The sequence below is a fragment of the Xyrauchen texanus genome, chromosome 45, assembly GCF_025860055.1.
Source record: "Xyrauchen texanus isolate HMW12.3.18 chromosome 45, RBS_HiC_50CHRs, whole genome shotgun sequence".
Classification (NCBI taxonomy): Eukaryota; Metazoa; Chordata; class Actinopteri; order Cypriniformes; family Catostomidae; genus Xyrauchen; species Xyrauchen texanus.
In genome coordinates this window covers 8,435,200-8,459,285 of record NC_068320.1, presented here as the reverse complement: position 1 = coordinate 8,459,285, position 24,086 = coordinate 8,435,200, and the positions used below count along the sequence as shown (strand labels likewise).

The 24,086-nt window shown below is 41.4% G+C and overlaps 1 protein-coding gene across 1 annotated transcript in view; it reads left to right on the top strand.

The window, feature by feature from the left end:
- The first annotated feature begins 1,951 nt into the window (after positions 1-1,951).
- Positions 1,952-24,086, top strand: part of LOC127637426 (thyrotropin-releasing hormone-degrading ectoenzyme-like) — a 146,772-nt gene continuing 124,637 nt past the window's right edge. Inside the window, exons 1-3 of the mRNA XM_052118471.1 lie at positions 1,952-2,640; positions 4,820-5,093; positions 12,016-12,142. Of these exons, the coding sequence (XP_051974431.1) occupies positions 1,952-2,640; positions 4,820-5,093; positions 12,016-12,142 (1,090 nt within the window). The remainder of the gene's footprint in view (positions 2,641-4,819; positions 5,094-12,015; positions 12,143-24,086) is intronic.

The following is a 24,086-nucleotide window of genomic DNA, read 5'->3' as shown; positions in this document are numbered from 1 at the left end:
CATGCATATCCCAGGAGATCAGCAGTTACAGAAACACTCAAACCAGCCTGTCTGGCACCAACAATTATGCCACATTCAAAATCACTGTCGTTTTTTTCCCCATTATGATGTTTGATGTGAAAATTAACTGAAGCTCTTGACCTGTATCTGCATGATATTATGCACTGCACTGCTGCCACACTACTGGCTGATTAGATAATTGCATGCATAATAAATAAGTGCTCAGCGAGTCTATAGACTGTACTTGAAGTGTGGGTGTGTGTATAATGATTTTTGCAATATACAGCTTGTTGTCATTGTTATATGTGCGCTTTGTTTTTCAGAGGTTCTTGGTAAGATTATCTAATGCTTTACTGTCATTGTGTTTCTTGGAATTATGTAATAAAACAAATATTCAAGAGTTATTTTAATGAGTGTACTTATCTATCCATGTCATGACTTTTCAAATAATAATTTGTTAAACTGCACGTATATGAAGCATCATCTGATTTATGTCTGTCCCAAATGAACACTTTTATCACTCATGCACCCTCATGGACTTGCTGACTAGTCTGGACTCAAGTCTTAGTGCTTAGGGACAGGGCCCATCTCTCTCTCTCTCTGCTCTCTTAAGGTTTAAGGGTCTTCACACACTCATTGCTCTCCTCTTGCTGTGTTTAAGCAGCCATGACAAGAGCTGCAAATTGCAAACTATGTTCAAAGAGCTGCTGCTGGTCTACCCTTCATGGAACAGACTCTAAACAATGACAGATATACCAAGAGGGCCAAGTGCTGGACAACATGAAGGTAGTCTGTTTTGGTAAAAGATCTCCAATGTCACATGCAGTTATTTACGCAGTGAAACATTCAAAATCTCATTAAATTCCTGCAACTATTTGTTTCAGCACCATGGACAGCATCCTTCAGTTTACTGTTGCAGCTAATGTTATGAATATGATTAATTATGTTAAGATTTATGAAAGGGAAACATTGGCCATGCAAACAAAAACACATGGAAACACACACTATTGCACAGCAGCAAATATAGTTTTTTTAATTTTTTTTATTTGACCTATTTACACATTTATACAGTACAAAAGTAATTGGGCTCTGTTTTGACTGGCCAAACAAAAAAAGCACATCAATGTAGTTTATTCAGTTAGTCTCTGCACCTCCTTTGAAATGCTTTTGTTGTGAATGTACACAACTGTATTCTCAGCTCAGCTATAAGATTTGACACATACATGTCTCAAATGCATGTCTCATTTTCCATTACATTTAATTTGAGTTTCATTTTTAAGTTTCACATTCATGCAGTTCAGCACTTTTGATTTGTGAAAGAGAAGAATTGATATCTGTATGCATATTGCATTGTTTAATTAGAAGCAACTCGACTAAACACAAGGCGAAATATGTAGATGATGAGAGAGAGAGAGAGAGAGAGAGAGAGAGAGAGAGAGAGAGAGAGAGAGAGAGAGAGAGAGAGAGCATGAGGATGGAGGCAGAAGGGGAAATGAGAACAGAACAGACATTCACAGAAACAATCTTGTGATTGATTATGAATCAGGTGTGCTGGAACTAAATCCACATCAGACTCAAATCAGACGGATTTGTGGGGATGTGCACGTGCAGTACGTACTCTGTATTTCAGTCGATGAGCTCATTTATTGATCTGTATGTCTCTTGCGCACCCTTTTGGATGCTGAAAACTTTTCGGTCAGAATCTCATAATATACTTTTTTTTTTTTTTTAAGTGTTTTGCATGATCTTTGCCCGATATCCGTCTGATCATTCATCCTCTGTAGTTTTGAGGTGGAGCTGCTTAACGATACCTTGATCCCGCGTAAAACTGAGATCACATTCTTCATAAAACCGGTCACGTATTGTGCGTCTGTATTGAAAACACTTAAATGTTTCAAAGCTTTTTATTTGAATGTTAATCCCGTTTCTAATGCAGTGAGGATTCGTACCGATGGGTATTGAGGGCACGAGCATGAGGAACGGACGGGCTCTGTCCGATCAATGGGCCGACAGCGTGGTGGTCCGGCCCCGCACGACCGAACAGCACATCACGGTGCACAAGAGACTCGTGTTGGGCTTCGCCATCTCCATCCTCACCCTCATCATCGTCACGGCCATCGCCATCACACTCAGCGTGAGCTTCCAGAGATGCGCCGGGGACAGCAGGGGGGTTCAAGCCGCAAACGGCTCCAGTAACAGTAAAGTGAAACAGTCCCGGGACGGGAACAGCAGCAGATACTCAGAGGACGTCCAGCAGCCCTGGAGACATGTGCGCTTACCGGCCACCCTGCGCCCTCGCCACTACGACCTCCAACTGTCCGTGCACATGGAGAACTTCACCTTCTCCGGTGAGGTGAACATTGAGTTTGAATGCGTCCGCGCCACTAAGTTGATCGTGCTGCACACGGACAGGTTGGAGATGGAGAAAGTGCTGGTGTATTCCGACAGTAAGAAAGCTGCAGGTGCCATGAGGATCCAGCGACGCTTCCACTATCAGCCCAAGCAGGTGTATGTGCTCGCGCTGCACAGAGAGATGAAGCCCCTCAGAACATACAAGATCAACATCACTTTTCATGCGCCCATTCAACATGAACTCTTGGGATTTTTCCGCAGCTCATACATGCTGCATGGACAGAGAAGGTAATTCACATCTCAAAATTATACACTGCTGTCATAATCAATTATTGCTATACTTAATGCTACGCTCAAAACATTTCCCGCCAAAATGCCACAGTTACTGCAGTTAATATTATTGCTGTACAACTATAATACATTAATATGGAATCTCTATCAAACAGTTTAAGAAGCTTTCAGAATCTCACTGACATTGTTTTGAATGTATTGATGGCAGTAGTGGATAATAAAAAGCTAGCATATTTGTTTGGATGTACCTTAGTTGTTTAAAGTAACAGAAACTTACTAGTTACTGGTATTTTGGTTAAAGCTATTGTGAATTTTATTACAGTAATGGGAGACCATCCAAACAACACAGAACAACATGGTTTCCAAATATTATTACAACATTAGATTTTATTCCTGGTTATGGTTATGTTTGGGTTAGGTGCCCCAACACTGAAAAAAATGAGTTCATTGGCTGAACTTGATTCAGTTGTGGACAGTGATTCAACGTATTTGAAATGAGTTTTCGGAACTTACAATTATTTGGTGTGGAAAGAACCTAACTGAATTTGGTAAACCCAACAAAATAAGACATGTCAATGTAACTCAAATAAATCTTTTTTTTTTTTTTTTTTTATGCAATAACTAGTGAAAGTGAATGTTAGCATTCTAAAACATGCTGGTTGGAAGCACTAGAGTGTTCAATCAATGTCATGTGCAACATCGACCTGTCCTCATCGTTAGCTCAAGCTCAACCGTTAACCATTTTGGTAACCCCAGAAAATTCCAACATAACTGAAACTCTTCTGAATCTCAATATAACAAAACATTAAATACTAACAAGTACTCCTCCCCCACCTTTATATTAATCTATCACAAAAACACATTTACTCTACCTTTCGAGTACCATGAAAAGCATGCTGGGAAATGGAAATCCCCTGTCCAGTTTCATAAAAAGTATTCATGTAGTCCCAACTGTGACAAAACTGTTTAGGTCATCAGATGTCAGTAAGCTCAACACACAGATCTGAATGAACATTAATTATACCTCTGTGTTGAAGTCACAGCTGTGTCATACATTGAAGCTCTTACAACTTTACAGGAGGTTTTCAAGCACAGTGCTAAATTCCCATAATTCCACTCTAAGTTGTATATGTCAAAGAAGATCTTTATTATCCCACAACAATTTACACAGTTCCTTCCCTAATGTGTCAAAATAAATAGTGATCTTATACAGGTAGATTAAAGTGTTTAGGTCTATATGGTAAATGGTAAATGGTCTGCACTTATGTAGCACTTTTTTAACCTTAGCGGTTTTCAAAGCGCTTTAAACTGTGACTCATTCACCCATTTCATTCACACACACACACACACACACACACACACACACACACACACACACACACACACACACACACACACACACACACACACACACACACACACACACACACTCTATTCTTTGAAAAACTTCAAATCCCATGCAAGTATTAAAGATCAGCTTTACCACCCCATATTCCAGAGCTGTTGGGTTGACAGCACAAAATATCTACTTTTTGTTGCTTTTTGGCATCTTAATGTTCCTTCATCCTCTGACAGGGAAAAGTGGAACATTTTTGAATCCTTAACACATTTGAGACATTTTGATTTACCCTAAAGGGGTCCTTTCATGGCAGCACTCCATAAATCTTTTGTCCATTCACTAGCTGCAACCTCTGTCTTTGCAATAACCGGGTAATTGTGCCAACCTTTAGACCTGCTTTCAGTAAACACAGTAATTGCAAAACAGTTTATTTCCATATCAGTCACCTCTTTTCTTTGACGTCTCATTGCATATCAGTGATGTTATAATGATCTAGTGTAGCAGGGACAGTCCTGTCACAACACCAGACAATGAAACAACAAACTGAAACAGCAGCATTCACAGCAGGGATTTCCAGTTGCTTTCAGCATATACAGTTTCTTCAGCAACACCCGCTGCCTGCTTCTCAACTGTGACCAGAATGCTGTACAGGGATGTTGGTTCATCAGTCAGAGCTTTATCTGTATATAGTAAAGTCATGTGACAATTTAATGAAGTTTATATGAGATTAATTCTTCCCTTAAAACTCCTGGCCCACTTAAATGACTTGGCTTAGTTAGAGAGTTTTATTTCTCTCTCATCTGTCTCTCTTTCTCTATTCCTGGCATTATTCTGCAGGTATCTTGCTGTGACACAGTTCTCACCGACTCACGCCAGAAAGGCATTCCCGTGTTTCGACGAGCCCATCTATAAAGCCACTTTCAGAGTGAGTTTGAGACACGAGAGCTCGTATCAGTCCCTGTCCAACATGCCAGTGGAGGTCTCTACATTTGACCAGGACGGGTGGGTGACCAACCATTTCTCCAGGACGCCCCGCATGTCCACATACTACCTGGCCTGGGCCATGTGCAACTTCACATACAGAGAAGCAATCACAGATAATGGAGTTGTGGTGAGTCTCATTTGAAGCAATCAGAGTCACCAGGTTTAAAATGTTTTCTACAAAGTTAGGCGATTGGTTGAGAGTAAAGCAGCCAGTAAAGTACATTTGATGGCTATTGTATCACTTTCATCACATGCACTTTCTCAATATTTGTATTGAATTAAAATCAGAAAAAAGGATGTGTCTACATTACAATATTGAAAGTGCCCCCCTCCCCGAAACATCCCCACCACAGTATTCAACCCCCACCCCTATTAACAAAGCATAATACAAATAGAAAAAAAATCCAATAAGTCTCCATCTATGCTTTACCACTAGACTCAGGTGTACAAGTTCCAGAAGGACTCAAGGGTTCCTGTGTGTGAAACTTTTCAAGCCTGATACACTGAATGATCTCCTGGATCTAGCTGTCATACTGTGGGAGGATAGAGGCATGTTTCCATTTAAGAAGAATAGCTCGTCTGGCTATTATGGTGGTAAAGATCATTAGTCGACCATATAGATGTAGTTGGAGAGAACAGATTATTATTTTTTTTTTAAATATGGGTAAGAAAAGAAGCTCTGTGTAGCCAGTGGTCTCAAATTTATTTGGTCAAACCCCCCTTTGAACAAAAACTTTTGAAAAATTGTACAGGATTCTTCATAGCAGGTAAAAACATTTTATTTATATTCAAAATACTTTGAAAACTGAATGAATGAACATGTCACATTGCCAACATTGTTCTGTTAGTTTGTGTATACTTTATGAATTACATAAATAAATAAAAAGTGCTACTAGTGCAGGAGCAACCCCTGGGCATGAACATATTTTAAACTGAATCCTCCATTCATTTGTGTTTAATTAGCAGAACCTTTTTCTCTCAATGGAGACATTTAAACTTTTATTTAAAAAAAAAAAAAAAAGATAATAATAATTATTGCAAGGATTCATACCTGTGAATGTTAATCCACCTCAGTAGTATCTATAAAACCATTTTTAAACTCCAATAAACTTCCAGTAAGAATAAACTACTGTGATTGGGCCATCCTGGTCAGCACTGAGAAAAGTAACAGGTACTATGTGTCAGCGACAAGCCTGAGAGATGAGAGGATGGTGATAGGCTTTCCAAGTTCCAAAAGCACCATTAAAGTCATCCTTAACTCTTGTGCCTTATATATCAATTCTTCTGAAGCCATTTGATAGTGTTGTGTGAGGGACCGACCAAAACATCAGTGTAAATTCATAGTTTCCCCCATTTGGAACTGGCAGGAGAAAAAGCAGAGGTGTAGTAATTGCTCACATTGGTTCTTGCGTGTATTGTCACTATTTTTGCTGAATGTGTGAAAGTGATTTGAGAACGGGTCAGACTTCCACGCTCCCCTTACAATATCCTTTGCGCATGCCCCACACTTTGAGAATCACTGGTGTAAGTCGTAATGTTTTCAGAATTTTATAGGAATCAGTAAAGTAGGTGACAGTAGGTAACAGGTTGGATGGCCCCTGGCCTGAGTCAGGAAAGGGGGTTATGTTGCAAGCAGAGCAAAGCTGAGTGATAAGGATGGACGGCTGGGGGAGAATTATCGCAATCAGCCGTGAGAGAGATAAAGAGGAGTCAGAGCCACAGTTCGAGAAAGATACACATACACAGACTCTCTATGTTGAGAGGCTGCTGAAAAGCCCACCGTAAAGTGTGACACTGAAAAGTTTGTGAGTTAATAAATCTTAATTTTGGATGTTTAACCTGCTCCTGCTTCCTACATAAGAAAGCGGAGGCCTGCCACAGCCTACAATGGGCATGCAGGCATCAGAACTAGACCTTAGAGCAGTGGAAGAAGGTCGCCTGCACCGATGAGTCCTGTTTTCTTTTACATCACGTGGATGGCTGTGTACTTGAGCTGTATACTTACATTTACATGTTGAAGTGATGGCACCAGGATGACGACAAGCAGGTGGAGGGAGTGTGATGCTCTGGGCAATGTTAGGGAAACCCTAAGTCCAGCCATTCATGTGGATGCCAATTTGACACGTACTACCTACCTAAACATCGTTGCAGACCAGGTACACCCCTTAATGACAATGGTATTCCCTAACAGTGGCCTCTTTCATTAGGATAAGGCACCCCTGCCACACTGCACACATTGTTTGGGAATGGTTTGAGGAATATGATGAAGAGTTTAAGATGTTGCCCTGTTCTCCAAGTTCCCCAGATCTCAATCCGATTGAACATCTGTGGGATGTGCTGGACTAACAAGTCCGATCCACTGCAGCTCCACCTCACAACTTACAGGACATGTAGGATCTGCTGCTAATGCCTTGGTGCCAGATACCACAGGACACATTCAGGGGTCTAGTAGAGTCCATGCATTGGTGGGTCGGTGCTGTTTTGGTGGCATGCAGAGGACCAACAGCATATTAGGGAGGTTGTCATAATGTTTGTGTGTGTCTGTATTGACCACTGCACCTTCTCTAATGTGTCACATATGGAACATAGACCATTTTATAATGATTTTCATTGGTTTAAAAAGTGACGTCTTTGTTCCTAGAACATTTCTGGTTAGTTGTCAAACTCATCCGAATCAAGAGCGGGAGATGCTTCATTTATCATGACTTGTAGCAGTAACATTAACATGATTGTCATCAAATGTCAGCATTAAAATTTAGACTATGACCTTCATTGGCTGGATGCTCCATGGATGCCTGAATCTAACAAAAATTAAAGTGTTTCGATTTCTGAAAAGAAACGACAAATTGATGCATGCAGGGCGGATTATGAATAGTGAGGGCCCTGGGGCCAATTTCCATATCTTTCAAATATACACACTACTTTACAGCTTATGTTTAAAGATATAAGGTATAAGTATATTACTAACTTTCTCTTTTTTAAGTTACATCCAACAAACTCTGCAAAGAGTTCAGGCATGGCTCGCGCTGCTATATCTGTTCTTACTCATCTGAATTATGGAGTGCATTCTAATAAGAAGTGATCATCCCTATACCCTATTTCCTTTAGGGACTTAAGTCTTCACTGTGAGGTGGGCTGAAAGGTGTGGAGCTCATAAATAGTGGTCATTTTAATTGATTAGAAATTATGTTTGGAACGGCCCTACAGATTGGCTACCATTATTATTACTCCCAACCAAGTGCCCTGCGAAGGCATCATTTTTGCTTGCAAAGTGGCCACAAATCCCCAAGACTTCATTACATTGACAGAATGTTCAAATGTGCTGAGTTTGTAAGGGCATGCTCCTGTTTTTTTTTTTTTTTGCCTGTAAAACCTGTAAAATGACAGCAAGGTACATATGTAAAATAACTAGCTGTACCCACTTTATTTTAATTTTTTTAATTTTATGTCTGTATTTTCAAAGCTTGTCTTTTTTATTGTTGTGAGCATGGATGTAATGCAGGAGTCTGCAACCTTTTTGACATGGAGTGCCATTTTTAATTTTCCTCGTCAATGGCTGTGCAAACGTATGCGATTTTCCAAAGTATGAATCCACTTGTGAAAATGTTTCTATTTTGCATTTTTCTAATTGAATTGTTTATTTTTCATTACAAATTAGATTATACGCATAACAGTTTGAGTTTTGTGATATAATCTTGATCCTGCATGTGAATTTTCACAGAGCATCTTAAGTGTTTAATGAAAGAAAACCTGTAATTTTATACAACATGAGTTAACACAATTAGTTTCACAAATATGCTTATTTGATTACTGATTACCAAATGATGTGGAATCTTAAATATTTCTTATATTATGTCATTGTAATCATGTAATCACATGCATGCAATTAATAGCGAGAGAGAAGCAGGCTATTTTATTTATATGATATTTTTCGCACCTGCTTTCCAATCTAGATATTAATGTAATCCTTCCTCATGATCACACAGCGTGTTTTCATCAGCTGAATGGGAGACTAAACACTATTAAAGTGTGATGAGACTCGCGCTGCACGTGAAAGCCGTTAACAAAATCTTTCAGAGAGCTGTCATGACTGAACTGTAAGATATGTAGCACACATTTTATTTCTGGAAGTTGAACGTAATTTTTGCCAGCTAATCGTAAGTTTGATATGAAGAGTCTAACTGGCTATTTAATTCAGAGTTTTTCTTTACAGGCTCTAAAAGTGACCTTATCGATCGCCCCCATAATAATGAACGAAGCTTCACAAGTCACACACTGGCAGGTTTATGGATTATAATAGGAGCAACCAAATATTCCAGACCTTTCTGCTGAGGAAATAATTGTAAGCATCTGAACTATGATATGCTGTCTTAGCCTCTCTCTCAGTGTCTACAAGATAATGGTACACATCTGGAGAAAAGTTGGTGCCTCAAAATCTTGTCTAAAGATCCGGTGACACAATGACATATCATTGTTTTTCCCCCTTTTTTGCATGTGTCTTGTTTGTTCTGTTTCAGCTAGACTCAAAAAGTATGGACTAGCAATTTTGTTTTGACATTTGTTCTGGGTTATAAAAATGCTTCTACCAGAAAAGCTTCAGGACCAGACATGCACAGCAGGCGTTGTTCTTCCTTTGTTTTTGATTATTTCTGTGAAATGGTCTATATTCCACCAGTCTGGCCCCATAGGTTCCCACAGATTCATAATTTATCACACAAAACAAATACTGGTGCAGAGTTTACCTTTATGAATGATCATTTTAACTGGTTGCCTTATATTAGTTTAAGAGATAAAACAAGTGGAACTGGTCATTGATTGGCATAAAAGAGCAGATTCAACTCAAAACACTGTAGGAGTCATGATGTGTTCATGGGTTAGTACCAGACACATACAGTATTGTTTATGTCATAAAAAAAAAAAAAGCAAATCAAAATTTTACACCACTATACACAATATGCTCATTATGTTGTACCCCTGAAAAGGGGAAGAAGATTAAAACAGAAAACTCGCACTCGCTGTTTCTCCACTGCAAGCTTTATGTTGAATCTTTTTGTAATTGACATTAAGCAGTTCTTTTTCACATTAACCTCATTGACATTTCTTAACAAATATTCAACAATTTGTAACGTACACATTTAGTTACATGAGTACACTTCTTTATAATAGGCTATTTGAAAACCATGACACTATATAAAAGTATACAAAAAAAGTACATATAAGGCATTTTCAATTACCTGAGAATAAAACTCTTTTCAATCTTTCTCTTTTTAGTCAAATGCATATCAACTATACAGCAAATCAGTCATCAGCACGTAAATGTACTATTTCAGCTAATTATTTCAGCTGAAAATGCATCGGACATTCTCAATTCACTTATAATACTTTATACATTCACCTTTGTACAGCAAGTGACCAAATCAGCACTAAATAAACAGAATTACACCTTACATACACAAACATCGAACATACTCTAACTTTGCGCCATTATATAGGCCTAATGCCATGACCAACGTGCTTAAAATGGAGTCCCGAGCGCGCGCATTTCTTAACTAACCATTTCAAACACACAATCAATATAATATTCGCGTCTGCATACTCTTAAACATATTAAACATCATATCAAAGTATTTTGACTAAACATTATACTCCATACCTGAAAAGGGGAAGAAGATTAAAACAGAAAACTCGCACTCGCTGTTTCTCCACTGCAAGCTTTATGTTGAATGGAGAAATCCCGCGGGCTCTTCCCCTAGTGTTCACGCAGACCAGAAAAATCTATCGTCCAACTTATCGTGCCAATTAACTGATCACAGATAAACTCAGAATAACTTTAAACTACATATTTATATTTTATAAACTTTTCTACATATTCAAAATAGCGAATATATATATATAAAACAGTTTACACAGACTTATGCATTTTTAAAATACACATTGAGAATATACTCTGTCACAATTACATATTCACGGTATTACTATGATCATGTTTACTGCATTTAAAGGACAAAATTAGGATTTTAGCAGTAGTATACAAATACCCAAATAACGTCTTTTTAGGTTTCAAAACTAACGTTACCACACCAGCATCCCATGTGCAAAATATCCTGGTGAGCTACTCTTATCTAAAGGGAACCCTATTATTACATCTAAAAGAGGAGATAATATTCCCAGATTGCACATTCTTGTACCATTGAAGATCTCAACACAATTTACCCTGTAATTTTAGAGCAGTGAATTTCTGCTGAAGTGTTTCAAGTGCTCTCTTCCTCTTCTGAGTGGATTGAAAGTTTCATTGTTCCACATGTTTGGCAGATATATCCTTATTAGTGAGATCAATGCTGAGAAGTGATTTATTGAGAGTCTCTTTTAAAGTTCAATTAACCTTATTTAAGTCATCTGACAAGCTACCTTCAACAAAAACAAACAAACAAACAAACATATGAATCAGTCAGCACTTGCATCAGATTGAACCATCTGTACAATGGCTGATTAATGAAGCATCTCTTGAGCGGTTTGTCTAATTACAGGTTGATTTAATTTATTGGGCTTGAATAATTTCCACAGCTCTAAGTCCAGCTCATTCATCTTTATATCAGTAATAGAGGCGATCAATACAGCAGCAACATCTGAGGTAAACAACAAATAATTCAATGTGCATAGCAGAAACAATGCCTTTCCTCCTGCTTGTTGTGCACTGTAACTCTGTTCGGCTGAGCATATGAGGACATTCATTCTTACTAGATGGTGCTCGATCAGAAAGCCATGGCATCAGCCTTTGGCTAAAAGAGCCCAGAGATCAATTTTACTGAGGGATTACATTTACCACAAAATTACACTTAACACTCTTTCTCTTTCACACACTCTGTGTTAAAAACAGAAAAAATATCCTGTTGTTATTCAGAGCTTAATATTTTAAGTCCAAAACAGTTCTCATTGGATGATTTCAGGTTAGAAATTAACTCAGAACCAAACTGTTTATATAAGAGTTTGTTCATCACATGACACCTTTTACTTTTTTCTCTCTCTCTTCCTATATTGTGTTATCAAAGATTCGTCTGTATGCCAGACCTGATGCCATCGAGAGCGGATCGGGGGACTATGCTCTTCACATCACCAAGAGACTCCTTCAGTTCTACCAGGATTACTTCAAAGTCAAATATTCCCTCCCCAAATTAGGTAAGGCAAGCGGTGAAGTGTTTCAGCTTTGAATGGCCTCAGTGATGCATTTGAAATGGCCAATAAATGTTCCTCTCATGGGAAACTGGCAGATTTTTCTTTGTTTGTACTTCAGCTGGTTCTTTGTGACATCCTGATTTTTGCTGGTGTAAAGGATGAAGTCAAGGAGTGTCAGTAGAAACTCTGTTCTTTCAGGAAGACTTGCAGATTTGAGTAAAGTTTTAGATTACATTTGTTTGATGAATATAAAACATGAATGTAATGTCTTTGGCATAAGCCCCATCTGGTGGTCCATAGTTGTTGTACTCAAAACCATCAAATCCTGCTGGAGATAGGGGCAGGGGCAAGGAGCCTACTCCAAAAGATAGAAATAAAATACTACCCCAAAAGACAGGATCCGGTCAGGTTACAAACCTGGTCTTGTGTTTAGCATTCAATCTAGAGAAGAAAAAGCCATACGATAATGGTGACGTTGCGTAAAATACCCTTCATTGAAAGAAAGCAACGTTTGATTATGAACCATTCAACGAGGGCAGGTGTTGTTTGGAGAATCTTTGCTGAAAGATGAACAACGTAGCGTAAAGCCATACGATAATGCTGATGTTATTGTGCAATACCCTTTGTTGAAAGATATCCCATGTTGGTTATGAGGACGAGCTAGGCTTTTGCAGTAGCTATGCAAAGGAAAACCATGCTGGGATTGTGAAAGCCTTAGTGAGGAGGGTGGATGTGGTTATGCTATGTCCTTGGCAGGATAATAGACAGCTTACATTTGATAAGTGTTGGAAAGATGTGGATGGGCAGTGAGGCCACCAACCGCCACCAAATAGGTATGAAAACTTATGGCTGAGGAAGTTTGAGCATGTGTAATGATTGAGGGTTGGGTCAAGTATATTTCTGGAGGATGAGGAATATCAGCGCTGGAGCATCTGATTGTGGGTTCTGATAGTCCTTAATGAGCAACCGTACCAATTCTGATAGTGTGCCTCGAGACTAGGGGAGGGGCTGCAATATTTGAGGGATCAGATGCAAATTGTGAACTAGTTTTCCGAATATGCTTGGGGGAGGGGTAATCAGGCAGTAGGAGCTGGAGGCTATAGATAATGTTATGCTACAACCGCATCCCAGGTGGTAAGTTTAGGAGTGTTAGAGAAAAGAGGTGACATGAGCGTGGGCTGGGTGAGTCCTTTCTGCATGAGTTTAAGTGGAATCTAAGGGGAAGAGTGAGGGGCATAGACCACCAGAAGGTTCAAAAGGTGTGGGCAGAGCATAAGCAGTATGATGGCGAGTGGACATGTCGATGGAACTCTGAACGAGATAGAGTAAAGACGAATTGAAAACCTGGGAAAGTGCTTGACTGAGAGAATGGGGTTCAGTTGGATCTCTGCCATGTCAAATGTCTTAATAGGGGCTAAGGAGCTTAGAGGAGGACAGCCTTTGATATGACGGTGGTTGTCGAGTCTCAAAAATGACAATACGTTTGCGTGCCAGTAGGAGACCCCATAATATGTTGACGATGGGGTGATTTCGAAGATGCTGATGAAGGGGAGCTGATGTGAGTTAAAATTTGGTCAGGCCATTTCCCTGCAAATCATGATCCTATTCAGATTGCCTCAGGACCTTCGGACGGGTGTGCGAGCGTGACAAGGGACTGTTTCTGGGTTTTGTTATGGAAAAGGGGGAAACTGTTCCAGTGATTAGTAAAGGGGATCAAATTGAGGTCCGATCAGCAGTGGTAGTCAATAGATACATTGTCAGTATTTATCGACGAAATGCTAGCGTGAGGCGAGAGATGGGGCAGCCTTGATGAATGATGTGTATGCGAAATAAGGTGGCCCAAGGGGGTGGGAGATTGAATGTGAAACTGTAACTGCTCAGGAAGGAGGAAATGTGAACTAATGATAGGTCTTGTTGATAGAGAGGTGGGGAAGCTTGTATCTGTGAGAAATAGAGCATAATGGCAATATATATATATATACATATACATATATATATATATATATATATATATATATATATATGTATATGAGCTTTTATTCAGCACAGATTTTATCCAATGATTGCCAAACCTACTTACCTGCTACTGAATGTAACGTCACCAAAAGTGAACAGCATCATACTGAAATGCGTTGATACTTAAATTAAAATGTAATGTAGTTAGGCTGACATGACTGTTAAACTCATGAGCTTTGAAATTTGGAACATTGATAAAGCCCCAATGCTTGAAGATCCCCATAGATTGGGGTGGTCCGAACAGAGATGAAAGTGAATGATTTATGAATACACATACGATGCAAATTTCTGCACTTTAATGATGCCTGAATGAGTAATAAAATACAGTATAAATATTCTGTGAAATAGGAATCACCCCCTGATTCCTGATCATATAGGTGAAATGCATTATGCTGGTAATAAAATGATCTGATGAACAATGTGCACTGAACATCATGACATGCCTAAATAATGATCTTAATTCCCCGATGGGGAACACTTAAGGCATGCAATACGGTGAATGACATGCGAGTGAAGCTTGACCGAGTTTCCCTCATATGATCAAGCTGTGAACGTGTGATTGCTTGCCATTACTATGACAGTTAATGCGCTGTTGACTTGAAATATTGGCTTTTGATATTGATGCAGCTGTGTTATGTTGAACAGAGAGCAGGCAACAGACAGTCATAGACCCATAACTATAATCTGAATGCATTTGAAGGATATGATTAAGAACTTAGCTTATTTCTGATGGAAATCAGCTGCTGCCTGGCCGATGATTTTGACAGACTTGGCGAGGAGCGCACTCCTGTGCCGGGTTGTGTATTCTGATTGAGGTGGATGCAGTGGCTCGATCTCCTAAGTGAATGAGATATGGATGAATATCTGGGTTTGCTGATTGTTTACTCCCCATGGGTTTGATGCGGGCAGAAGTTGAGATGAAGTGATGATGTCGTTGCGAAGGGAAGGTGGGCTTCCAGAGATGTTCTGTGCACTGTTTCGCCAGTGGCCTGGAGAGGTTGGAACATGTATATCATCATTCCAAGAGAGCGCAATCCCACTGAGAATCCAGAAATGTGCAGATGTGTGTTGCGCGAGGAGCTGCTGATTCTGGATAAAGGTAAGGAGCAGTGAATAAGTCCATCCATAGCTGGATGTTGATTGGACTCTACGTCAGACAGTGCTATAGAATGAGCTTGTCGTGTGTGGAGCGGAGGTGGACATGTCCGTCATGTGTGTGTTTATGTTTGTGCTTTTGTTTTGAGCTTAAATAAATTCTTATTTATATTGACAAGCCGGTTCTCGCCGCCTCCTTGCCCATCTTAACCCCCTTACATTGGTGCCGAAACCCGGGAGGGAGGAGGGATGCCCGTCGCAGAGTCCTCGACACTGCCATCCACCCAGGGAATGCCGCTGCCATCTGCCAGGTGATGGAGTAGCCCGACCGCCCGGATGCGTGGAACGGCCGCCGTCCGTGGGGCGAGTGGGGACTGGATTCCCCGACCTCCTGGAGCGATGGAGCCGCTGCCAGGGGCAGAGGAGTGCCCTGCCATCCCCCAGAAACGCGGAGGGGTCGAGGGAAGACCTGATGGGGCGCGCGAGGGATAAAGGCAGCCGGTGACGACGGTTCGAGAGAGAGAGAATTACGGGCATGTCCGTCATGTGTGTGTTTATGTTTGTGCTTTTGTTTTGAGTTTAATAAAATTATTATTTATATTGACAAGCTGGTTCTCGCCTCCTCCTTGCCCATCTTAACCCCCTTACACCGTGTTAGCACACTGAAACAACAATGTGATAGATTGTGAGCAGATTTATAAAGCAATGACTTACATGTGATTGGCTAGGAGTTACCTAGCTAATGGTGCAATGATGTACAGCTGCTAGTCTTCCTGCTAGAATTATGCTGCGCTTACATTTCTTGCATTTCTTTATCCTAAAATCTTTTTGTAGTGTTTGTGGTTGTATTGGTATTCAGAGCACGTGTGTAAATTTCAAGAATGTTTGTGTCTGTGTATTGTTGCTCTACCCCTACCTGCTCCATTTTAAACCATCTCAACACGCCCTCTTGCTCCTTATGAGTCTTTTCATTACGAATACTCTTTTGATTGATGTCCTGAAGGATTGAATCTTTTCAAACAGGGTCAAACTCTTTAAATTAAATCAGGGTTGAGATGGTTTGAGCTTTAAGCACAGCCTCATCCGAGAAACTATGTGGACGTAATGAATGCTGCTCTTACGTAAGTCACCATCTATATGTTAAGGGTGGAAGCAGTTGCATCCCCTCAGGTACAGGGACATTCTGTCATTCTGTTCATGCACAAGAGAAGCATTCAGAGAAATTAAATCAGAGTGTTCAATGAGCAGATCACATGCTTACTCAAGTCCTTGAAGGTTCCACACTTTCACAAAGCTGGTCTCATTGAAACATGCTTTTCTAAAGATGTATGTTTTCCACCTTTTGGTCTTGGCTTAATTTGAAGATGTTTCTTGTCTCTATTCTCTACAATGTCACCATGTTTGGATGGTGTCATGTTTGCATTAACATTTAATGATTCGCTTTGTTGAGTGTGCACCACAGTTGGTTTTGAAACAATCAATTTATTTGTATTGTGTTGTGACTAATTACATCATTATAAGCATAATATATGTCATGTTATGTGTCTTATTCAGGAATCTTTAGAACTCAAGTCATTTCCTGATCTGTGGGCTTCTTCTGAGTAAAACTGACCATCTGTTATCTATTTATCAGATGTTTTGATCACGGCATTGGCTGTAATATCAACGTTAGTGATGAACAGTATTATAAGTATTACTTACTGCTGTCAGTCAGTACATTTTTTTAATTGCAATAAATCGCATATTTTTTGCAGTTAATCACGATTAATCTGAGCTTTTGAAAATTTTGACATTTTTCACCATATGTTCATCTTTTCCTGTCAAAATGCATTTATTTCTATCTAAGGCAAGAGAACAAAACAACATGTAACAATATAATGCTTTATTAATATTTTACAAACAAAGCCTTCCACAGGATAAAGACAGGAATGCAATAAAATAGCACCAATTCATTAAAATGTAAACTTTACCCAAAGTCTAACTGGGAGGTTGACTTATTGAAAGATTTAGTCCCCAAAGGTTGAGTATTGATTTTTTTTTTAAATTAATTTCATATTTCTATATTTTCTATATATCTCATAATTTTACATTTCAAATATTAATCTCATAACATTATTTATGCATTTGCAACTTCTGTGTAAATGCATTTATTCCTGCTCTGTGAAAATACATCTAACTGCAACTTTGCTTTGAACTCCAAGGAGTGATAGTTAAGACTTGATGTGCTTCTTTGGTATTTAAAATATGCCTTACATAAGTCCCATCTGGGCTTGTTTTGTACATTAAATAATAGCACTAAGAGGCCCTTTCTCCAATAATTGTATCCCTGACAAGGGATTGTATCCCGTAACTGTAATGACTCCGGGCAGACACATTTCAAAGGTTCCCTCCTCCCAACCAGTGTTAATGCTGGTTTATGCTGTATTAATGGTAAATGCCTTAATTGTAATAAATTAACATGTTAAACTTTTGCAATTAACGTGTTAATTCCGTCAGCACTAGTATTACTACATTGTTATTACATTGTAGTTACAATGTAGTTACAGTAGTTAGATTGTAAAATCTGTTGAATGTATTTTCTTACATTCTGGATCTGGTTTCAAGAAATCCCTTATGTTAATAAAATGTTTAGTAACAGTATCCTTAATATTATAAGGGTTGTCTCAACATAAAGGCTTTTTTGTAACCAGGCTCCGGTACAAAAATTTTTTACAGACTGAGAGATTTTAAGCCATTTGCTTTGTCACTTCTTTGACTTTAAGGCTCAGTTCTGTGGTTTTTGGCATGTGATCAGTCTCTAATGGCATAATGATTTTTCTCAGTTTGAGAAACGTTGCCACAAACCACAACACGACTCATTCATCACAGTGGCCCATTATTCACACATAGAATCTTAAATAGAGTCCAATTAGAGCAGATTAATCAGAGCCGCCATCTACTGTGACTGACAAATGAGAGCGTAAGAGCTGCGACACACTTTCTCTCTTTCACATTTCTCTTTGCCTTTCACTTCCCTCTCTCTTATAGGCACAAAAAGAACAGCAGGTTAAAATTATTCATATATGAATATAGAATGGTGAAAACTGTGTAAATGGAAAAGTCCTAGTAAAAGCTTTCAGAATGCTTATTGTCAATTCAGAGTCACACACACACATAAAGATAACAAGGGAGTATGGAATTGTATGAAGAGTCAAAGCTTAGTGAGTTTGCATCCACAATAAACTTTATCCATTTTGTTTTCAGTGAGTTTAGCTCTCATTACATTTAAAAGTGTCCTCAGCTGCAAAAATCAATGCAGCTGAGGATGCTTTTGGTGCTTTTGGGAGTTGTTGTGAGATGTTGTGATGACGACTTCCAGCTAAACAGTGAAATTAATAAATTAAACTGTCAAAAGCGAGCGTTTGCAGCCTCTTTCATTTAGAAATTTCACCCTCACAAATCTTTGAGTCCAGACGCTATCTCTCAGACTGCAGTGAATTCTAGAGAGAACTTTTACACCGTCTGGTGCTCAAACATTCATTAAATATATACAGTATAACAAACAAGATGCTGCTCAGAACAATTTGATAAAATAAAACTCTTTAAAAAGCAATAGGCAAATCAAAGAACTTCAGAAACTTGGTCTCAAATTTTATAACTCAAGCAGGCTTCACATTCACTTTGTAAATATGACATTGAAATGTATTTAGTTTCCATTACAAGTTGACTTGACAGTTGGTTCAGCATATGTTTTCTGTTTGTGCCAATATCAAAATGTGATTTCTATAAAGACTGTAATGAGCACATTCATGTTTTTGTGACAGAAAAGGGACAGTTGGAATGTCTGAAGTAGCATTTAGCATATGCTTTGAGAGGAAGGTGATGTATCTTAGATATTGATCTACAGTAAGTGATCCTCAGAGAGAGATCAATGGCCAATCAAAGAAGGCTAAGCTTCTCCTCTCTCTTCTATGACTTTGCAGTGGCTTGTGTGTGACAGATATGGGTGATTACAAAAATAAATGTAATCCGTGACAAATGTGGACAGATCTCTATCCTGTTGAAAGTGCAGAAAAAACCAGTAGCAGTATGTGTCTTTGATTATCTGGACACTGAAAAGAGATTCAGTCCAAGAGAACGCCATTACCAACCAATGAAATCCTCTTTCTGTCTTTGTGTTACTTGTGTTCCTCTTAGACTTCTTAAGAAAAGATTACATATCTGCAGATGTGTGATCTGATCTTGATCAAGTTACAAAGTCCTAAAACCAAACCTTAATGTAATCCTAAAATCTGATGATTTGATTGGAATATTGTTCCAGGACCAACACAAATGTCGATTGGAACAAGTCTTCCGTGACATTACAGAGGTACCAGAGTTCAGAGATGGCTCATAATCACATGCATTTGACCTTCAGATTTATTTCTAACCCACCCCATGATGAGAATGATGACATTTATCATGGTCACCTCTGGATCAGCTACGCTTAATGAGGAGATTATAGTGAGAAGAGCATTCTGGGATGATTTGCAGTCTGTTGGAGGTTCAATTGAGCAGTCTTCAATCAAACTATGCTGTTTGTATTAATCTAAGAAAGACATGAGACTTTATAAACTTAAAGACATGCCATCTCAGGACATCTGATGCTCAGGTACAGAAGACCAGTGGTGCAAAAGTACTGCTACTGCAGAAATAATAAAAAAGTAGAAGTACTAAGACTCCAGTAAGAGTAAATAAGTAGTTTGCCAAAAAACTACTCAAGCGTTACAAGTTACAAATTATATTATATATAGTATATACACTTCCATTTTTAAAACACAGTGTCACACGCACAAGAAGAGATAGTCACAATGTCAGGAAAAACTGCTTTATTGGCAGAATGGCAAAAGTACAAAGGGGCAAATCCAAAGAAGCATAGTAAAGGGAAGCGTAAGGTCGAAGCCGGGAGATCAGAATATAACAAACAAACAAGAGAGTAGATTAAACAGGGGAAAGCTAGCGAAACACTAGAGCTGGCAAAGCGAATGGGTAAACTAAACAATAACCAACAACTGTGGGGAGAAAGGGCTGGGTATAAATAAGGGAAAAGAACAGTGCAGGTGAAACTAATATTCCGGTGATTGGGAGCGAGTGTGAGAGCTAGAGGGGGCGGGGTGAACTTGGGGATTAGCTTTCGTTACAGTACATCCCCCTTTGCTACGGACGGCTCCGGATGGCCGCGCTCGATTACGAGGAGCGCGACCTCTGGGAAGTGGTGCGGGACGATCGGGATGCTGGCGATGGTAATCAAGCTTGAGAGCTTGGTCCAAGACATCCCTCGACTGTACCCACGACTGTTCCTCAGGTCCGTAGCCCTCCCAGTCTACCAGGTACTGCAACTGGCCACCCCGACGTCTGGAGTCTAACAAGGCCTGGACAGTATATGCGGGCTGACCTCCGACATCGAGTGGTGGAGGGGGTGTCTGGGATGCAGTGGGCGGGAACATGGGGCTGTAAAACACGGGCTTAAGAAGGGAAACATGAAACACAGGACAGATTTTGTAGAGGGGTGGCAAAAGTAATTTATAAGTGACAGGGTTAATTCTCCGCACAATCTTAAAAGGGCCGACGTACTTAGGGCTCAGCTTCTTGGACGGGAGACTAAGACGGATGTCTCAGGTCGATAACCACACCCGCTGGCCCGGATGGAATATAGGAGTGGGTCGGCGTCGGCGGTCTGCCTTGGATTTCTGGGTCTGAGTGGAGCATTGTAGACGGTCATGGGTGGCTCTCCAGACCTGGGTGCACTTCTGGGCCCAGGCATCCACGGCCAGAACGACACTGGGATCAGCCTCCCAAGGGAAAAGGGGTGGCTGATAGCCCAGGACGCATTGGAATGGGGTGAGGCGAGTCGAAGAGCTGACCAGGCTATTTTGGGCGTATTCGGCCCAAGGAAGGTAGGTGTGCCAGTTACCCTGGTTCTGGGCACAGTAGGCTCTCAGGTATTTTCCTATCTCCTGGTTAAGGCGCTCAGTCTGACCATTGGTTTGGGGGTGGTATCCCAAGGAGAAGTTTAGCTGGATGCCTAGTCTGTTGCTGAAGGCTCGCCAGAATCGAGACATGAATTGGGTCCCTCTATCAGACGTAATCTCCTCGGGGATGCCGAAGTTCCGGAAGACGTGGTTGATCATGAGGTCGGCCAGTTGGGTCGCGTTGGGTAGTCCAGGTAGGGGAATCAAGCGGCACATCTTTGAAAACCTGTCTATCACCACTAGGATCTCCGTCCGACCGTCGGAGGGAGGTAAGTCGGTGATGAAGTCCATGGCGATGTGGGACCACGGCCGATCGGGTATGGGCAACGGTTGGAGGAGCCCAGCGGGAATGTGACGAGGAGTTTTGGACTGGGCACAGACTGGACAGGAAAGGACATAGTCATGGACATCGTCCTTGAGTGAGGGCCACCAAAATCTCCTCGCGAGTAGCTCAGTGGAACGGGTGATACCTGGATGGCCGGAACAAAGGGAAGTGTGGACCCACTGCATTAGCTGAGGGTGAATAATGGTGGGTACGTACATCTTGTTGGGGGGGTTTGAGGAGGTGCGGGCTCATTGCCTTGAGCCTGTAGGATGGCCTCCATCAATTCCCACCTAACGGGTGCTACGACGCACGATGTAGGGAGAATAGTCTCTGGCCCCGGAGGTTTAGAGCCGTAGCTGAAGAGCCGAGAGAGGGCGTCAGCCTTGGTGGTTTTGGAGCCTGGGCGAAAAGTGACAGAAAAGTTAAAACGGGTGAAGAACATGGCCCACCTGGCTTGTCTGGGGTTCAACCTCTTGGCTGAGCGAATGTACTCCAGGTTCTTGTGGTCGGTGAAGACAACGAAAGGGAACCCTCCAACCAATGACGCCATTCCTCTAGGGCTAGCTTAATGGCCAGCAACTCTCTATTCCCGACGTCATAGTTTTGTTCAGGGGAGGACAGTTTATGGGAGTAGAAGGCACAAGGGTACAGCTTAGCGGGAGTCCCGTGTAGTTGTGAGAGGACTGCTCCCACCCCCACCTCAGAGGCGTCCACCTCTACCACGAACGGGAGAGTGGGATCGGGTTGCTGGAGAACAGGGGAAGTGGTAAAAACGTCTTTTAGAGCTTGGAAGGCCTGCTGAGCGGGAGTGCTCCATGTGAGGGACTTCGGGTTGCCTCATGTCAGAGCAGTGAGGGGTGCGGCGATCTTACCGAAGTTTCGGATGAAGCGACTGTAGTAGTTGGCGAAACCCAGAAACCGTTGGAGCTCCTTCAGCGTTCTAGGTTCTGGCCAGGACAGGACTGCGGCATCCTTGTTGGTTTCCATCTTCATCGTTCCTGCAGACAAGACATAGCCCAGAAAGGAGACGGAGGAACGGTGAAAGGCACACTTCTCTGCCTTAAAAAACAAGTCGTGCTCTCTAAGTCTCTGTAACACCCTCGAGACGTGATTGGTGTGTTCCGAGAGTGTGGAGGAGTGGATTAAAAGATCGTCTATGTAGACGATGAGGAATTGGTCCAGCATGTCTCGGAAGATCTCGTTCATGAACGACTGAAACACCGAAGGGGAGTTAGCGAGGCCGTATGGCATCACCAAGTATTCGTAGTGCCCCCTGGTGGTGATGAACGCAGTCTTCCACTCGTCCCCCTTTTGAATGCGCACAAGGTTGTATGCGCTCCTGAGGTCAAGCTTGGTGAAGATCTTGGCTTTGCTGACTTGCTCAAGGGCCGGTTGGATGAGAGGCAAGGGATAGGCAAACTTTACCGTTGCTTTATTCAAGGCACGGTAATCGATGCAGGGGCGAAGCCCGCCATCCTTCTTGCCTACGAAGAAGAAGCCTGATGCTACTGGGGAGGTGGACGGTCGTATTATGCCGAGACTGAGCGCCTCGTTGATGTAGTCCTCCATGGCCTTGGTTTCGGGCAGCGTTAAGGGATATACTCTGCTTTTAGGGAGCGGGGACCCCGGAAGAAGATCGATGGCGCAGTCCACACTACGATGTGGAGGGAGATTAACCTGGGTCTTTTCGAACACAACGGCATAAGAGGAATACTCCGGGGGAATGGAGACCGGAGAGCTCACCTCGGGGCTCTCGACGGAGGTTGAGAAGACAGGAAGGGAAATACAGTGGGACAAACAATGGTCAGTCCAGCGCAACAGCTCCCCCGTGCGCCAGGAAATATGGGGGTCGTGAAGAGATAACCAGGGGTGACCCAAAACTACTGGGTCCCTGGGTGACTGAACAATAAAAAACTGAATGGCCTCCTTGTGGAACAAGCCTACTTGGAGGGACAATGGCATGGTTCTGAAGGAAATGAATCCCGAGCCGAGGGGTGCCCCATCCAAAGAATTAACCTTGAGAGGTGGCACGACCGGACTAAGTGGGATACCAAGTCTTTGGACCAAGCCATCGTCCAAAAAATTCCCTGCTGCCCCGGAATCATCTAGGGCTGGGGTAGAAAAGGAGACATCATTAAAAATCAAAACTACAGGGAGGCAGACTTGTTTCTGGGTAATGCTAAGAATGACGGATGTTCTAACCTGGATTCTGGAGAGAGAAGGCTGGGGACAGACCGGGCATGAGGCAATACGATGACCCGGTTTGCCACAGTACAGACAGAGGCTCTGTGTCAAACGTCTAGTGTGCTCTGCAGGGGTTAACGGCGTGCGACCAAGCTACATGGGTTCAGAGTTGGAAGAGCTTTCGAGAGGTGGGGGTTAGACGAGTTGGAGCCCACCGAACGCTCTTGGATGACTGAGGGACTACGAAAAGCACGATCGCATAGGAGATTATCAACCGTAATGGAGAGTTGAATATAATTCTCCAGAGACAGTGATTCTCCTCTACAGGCTAGCTCCA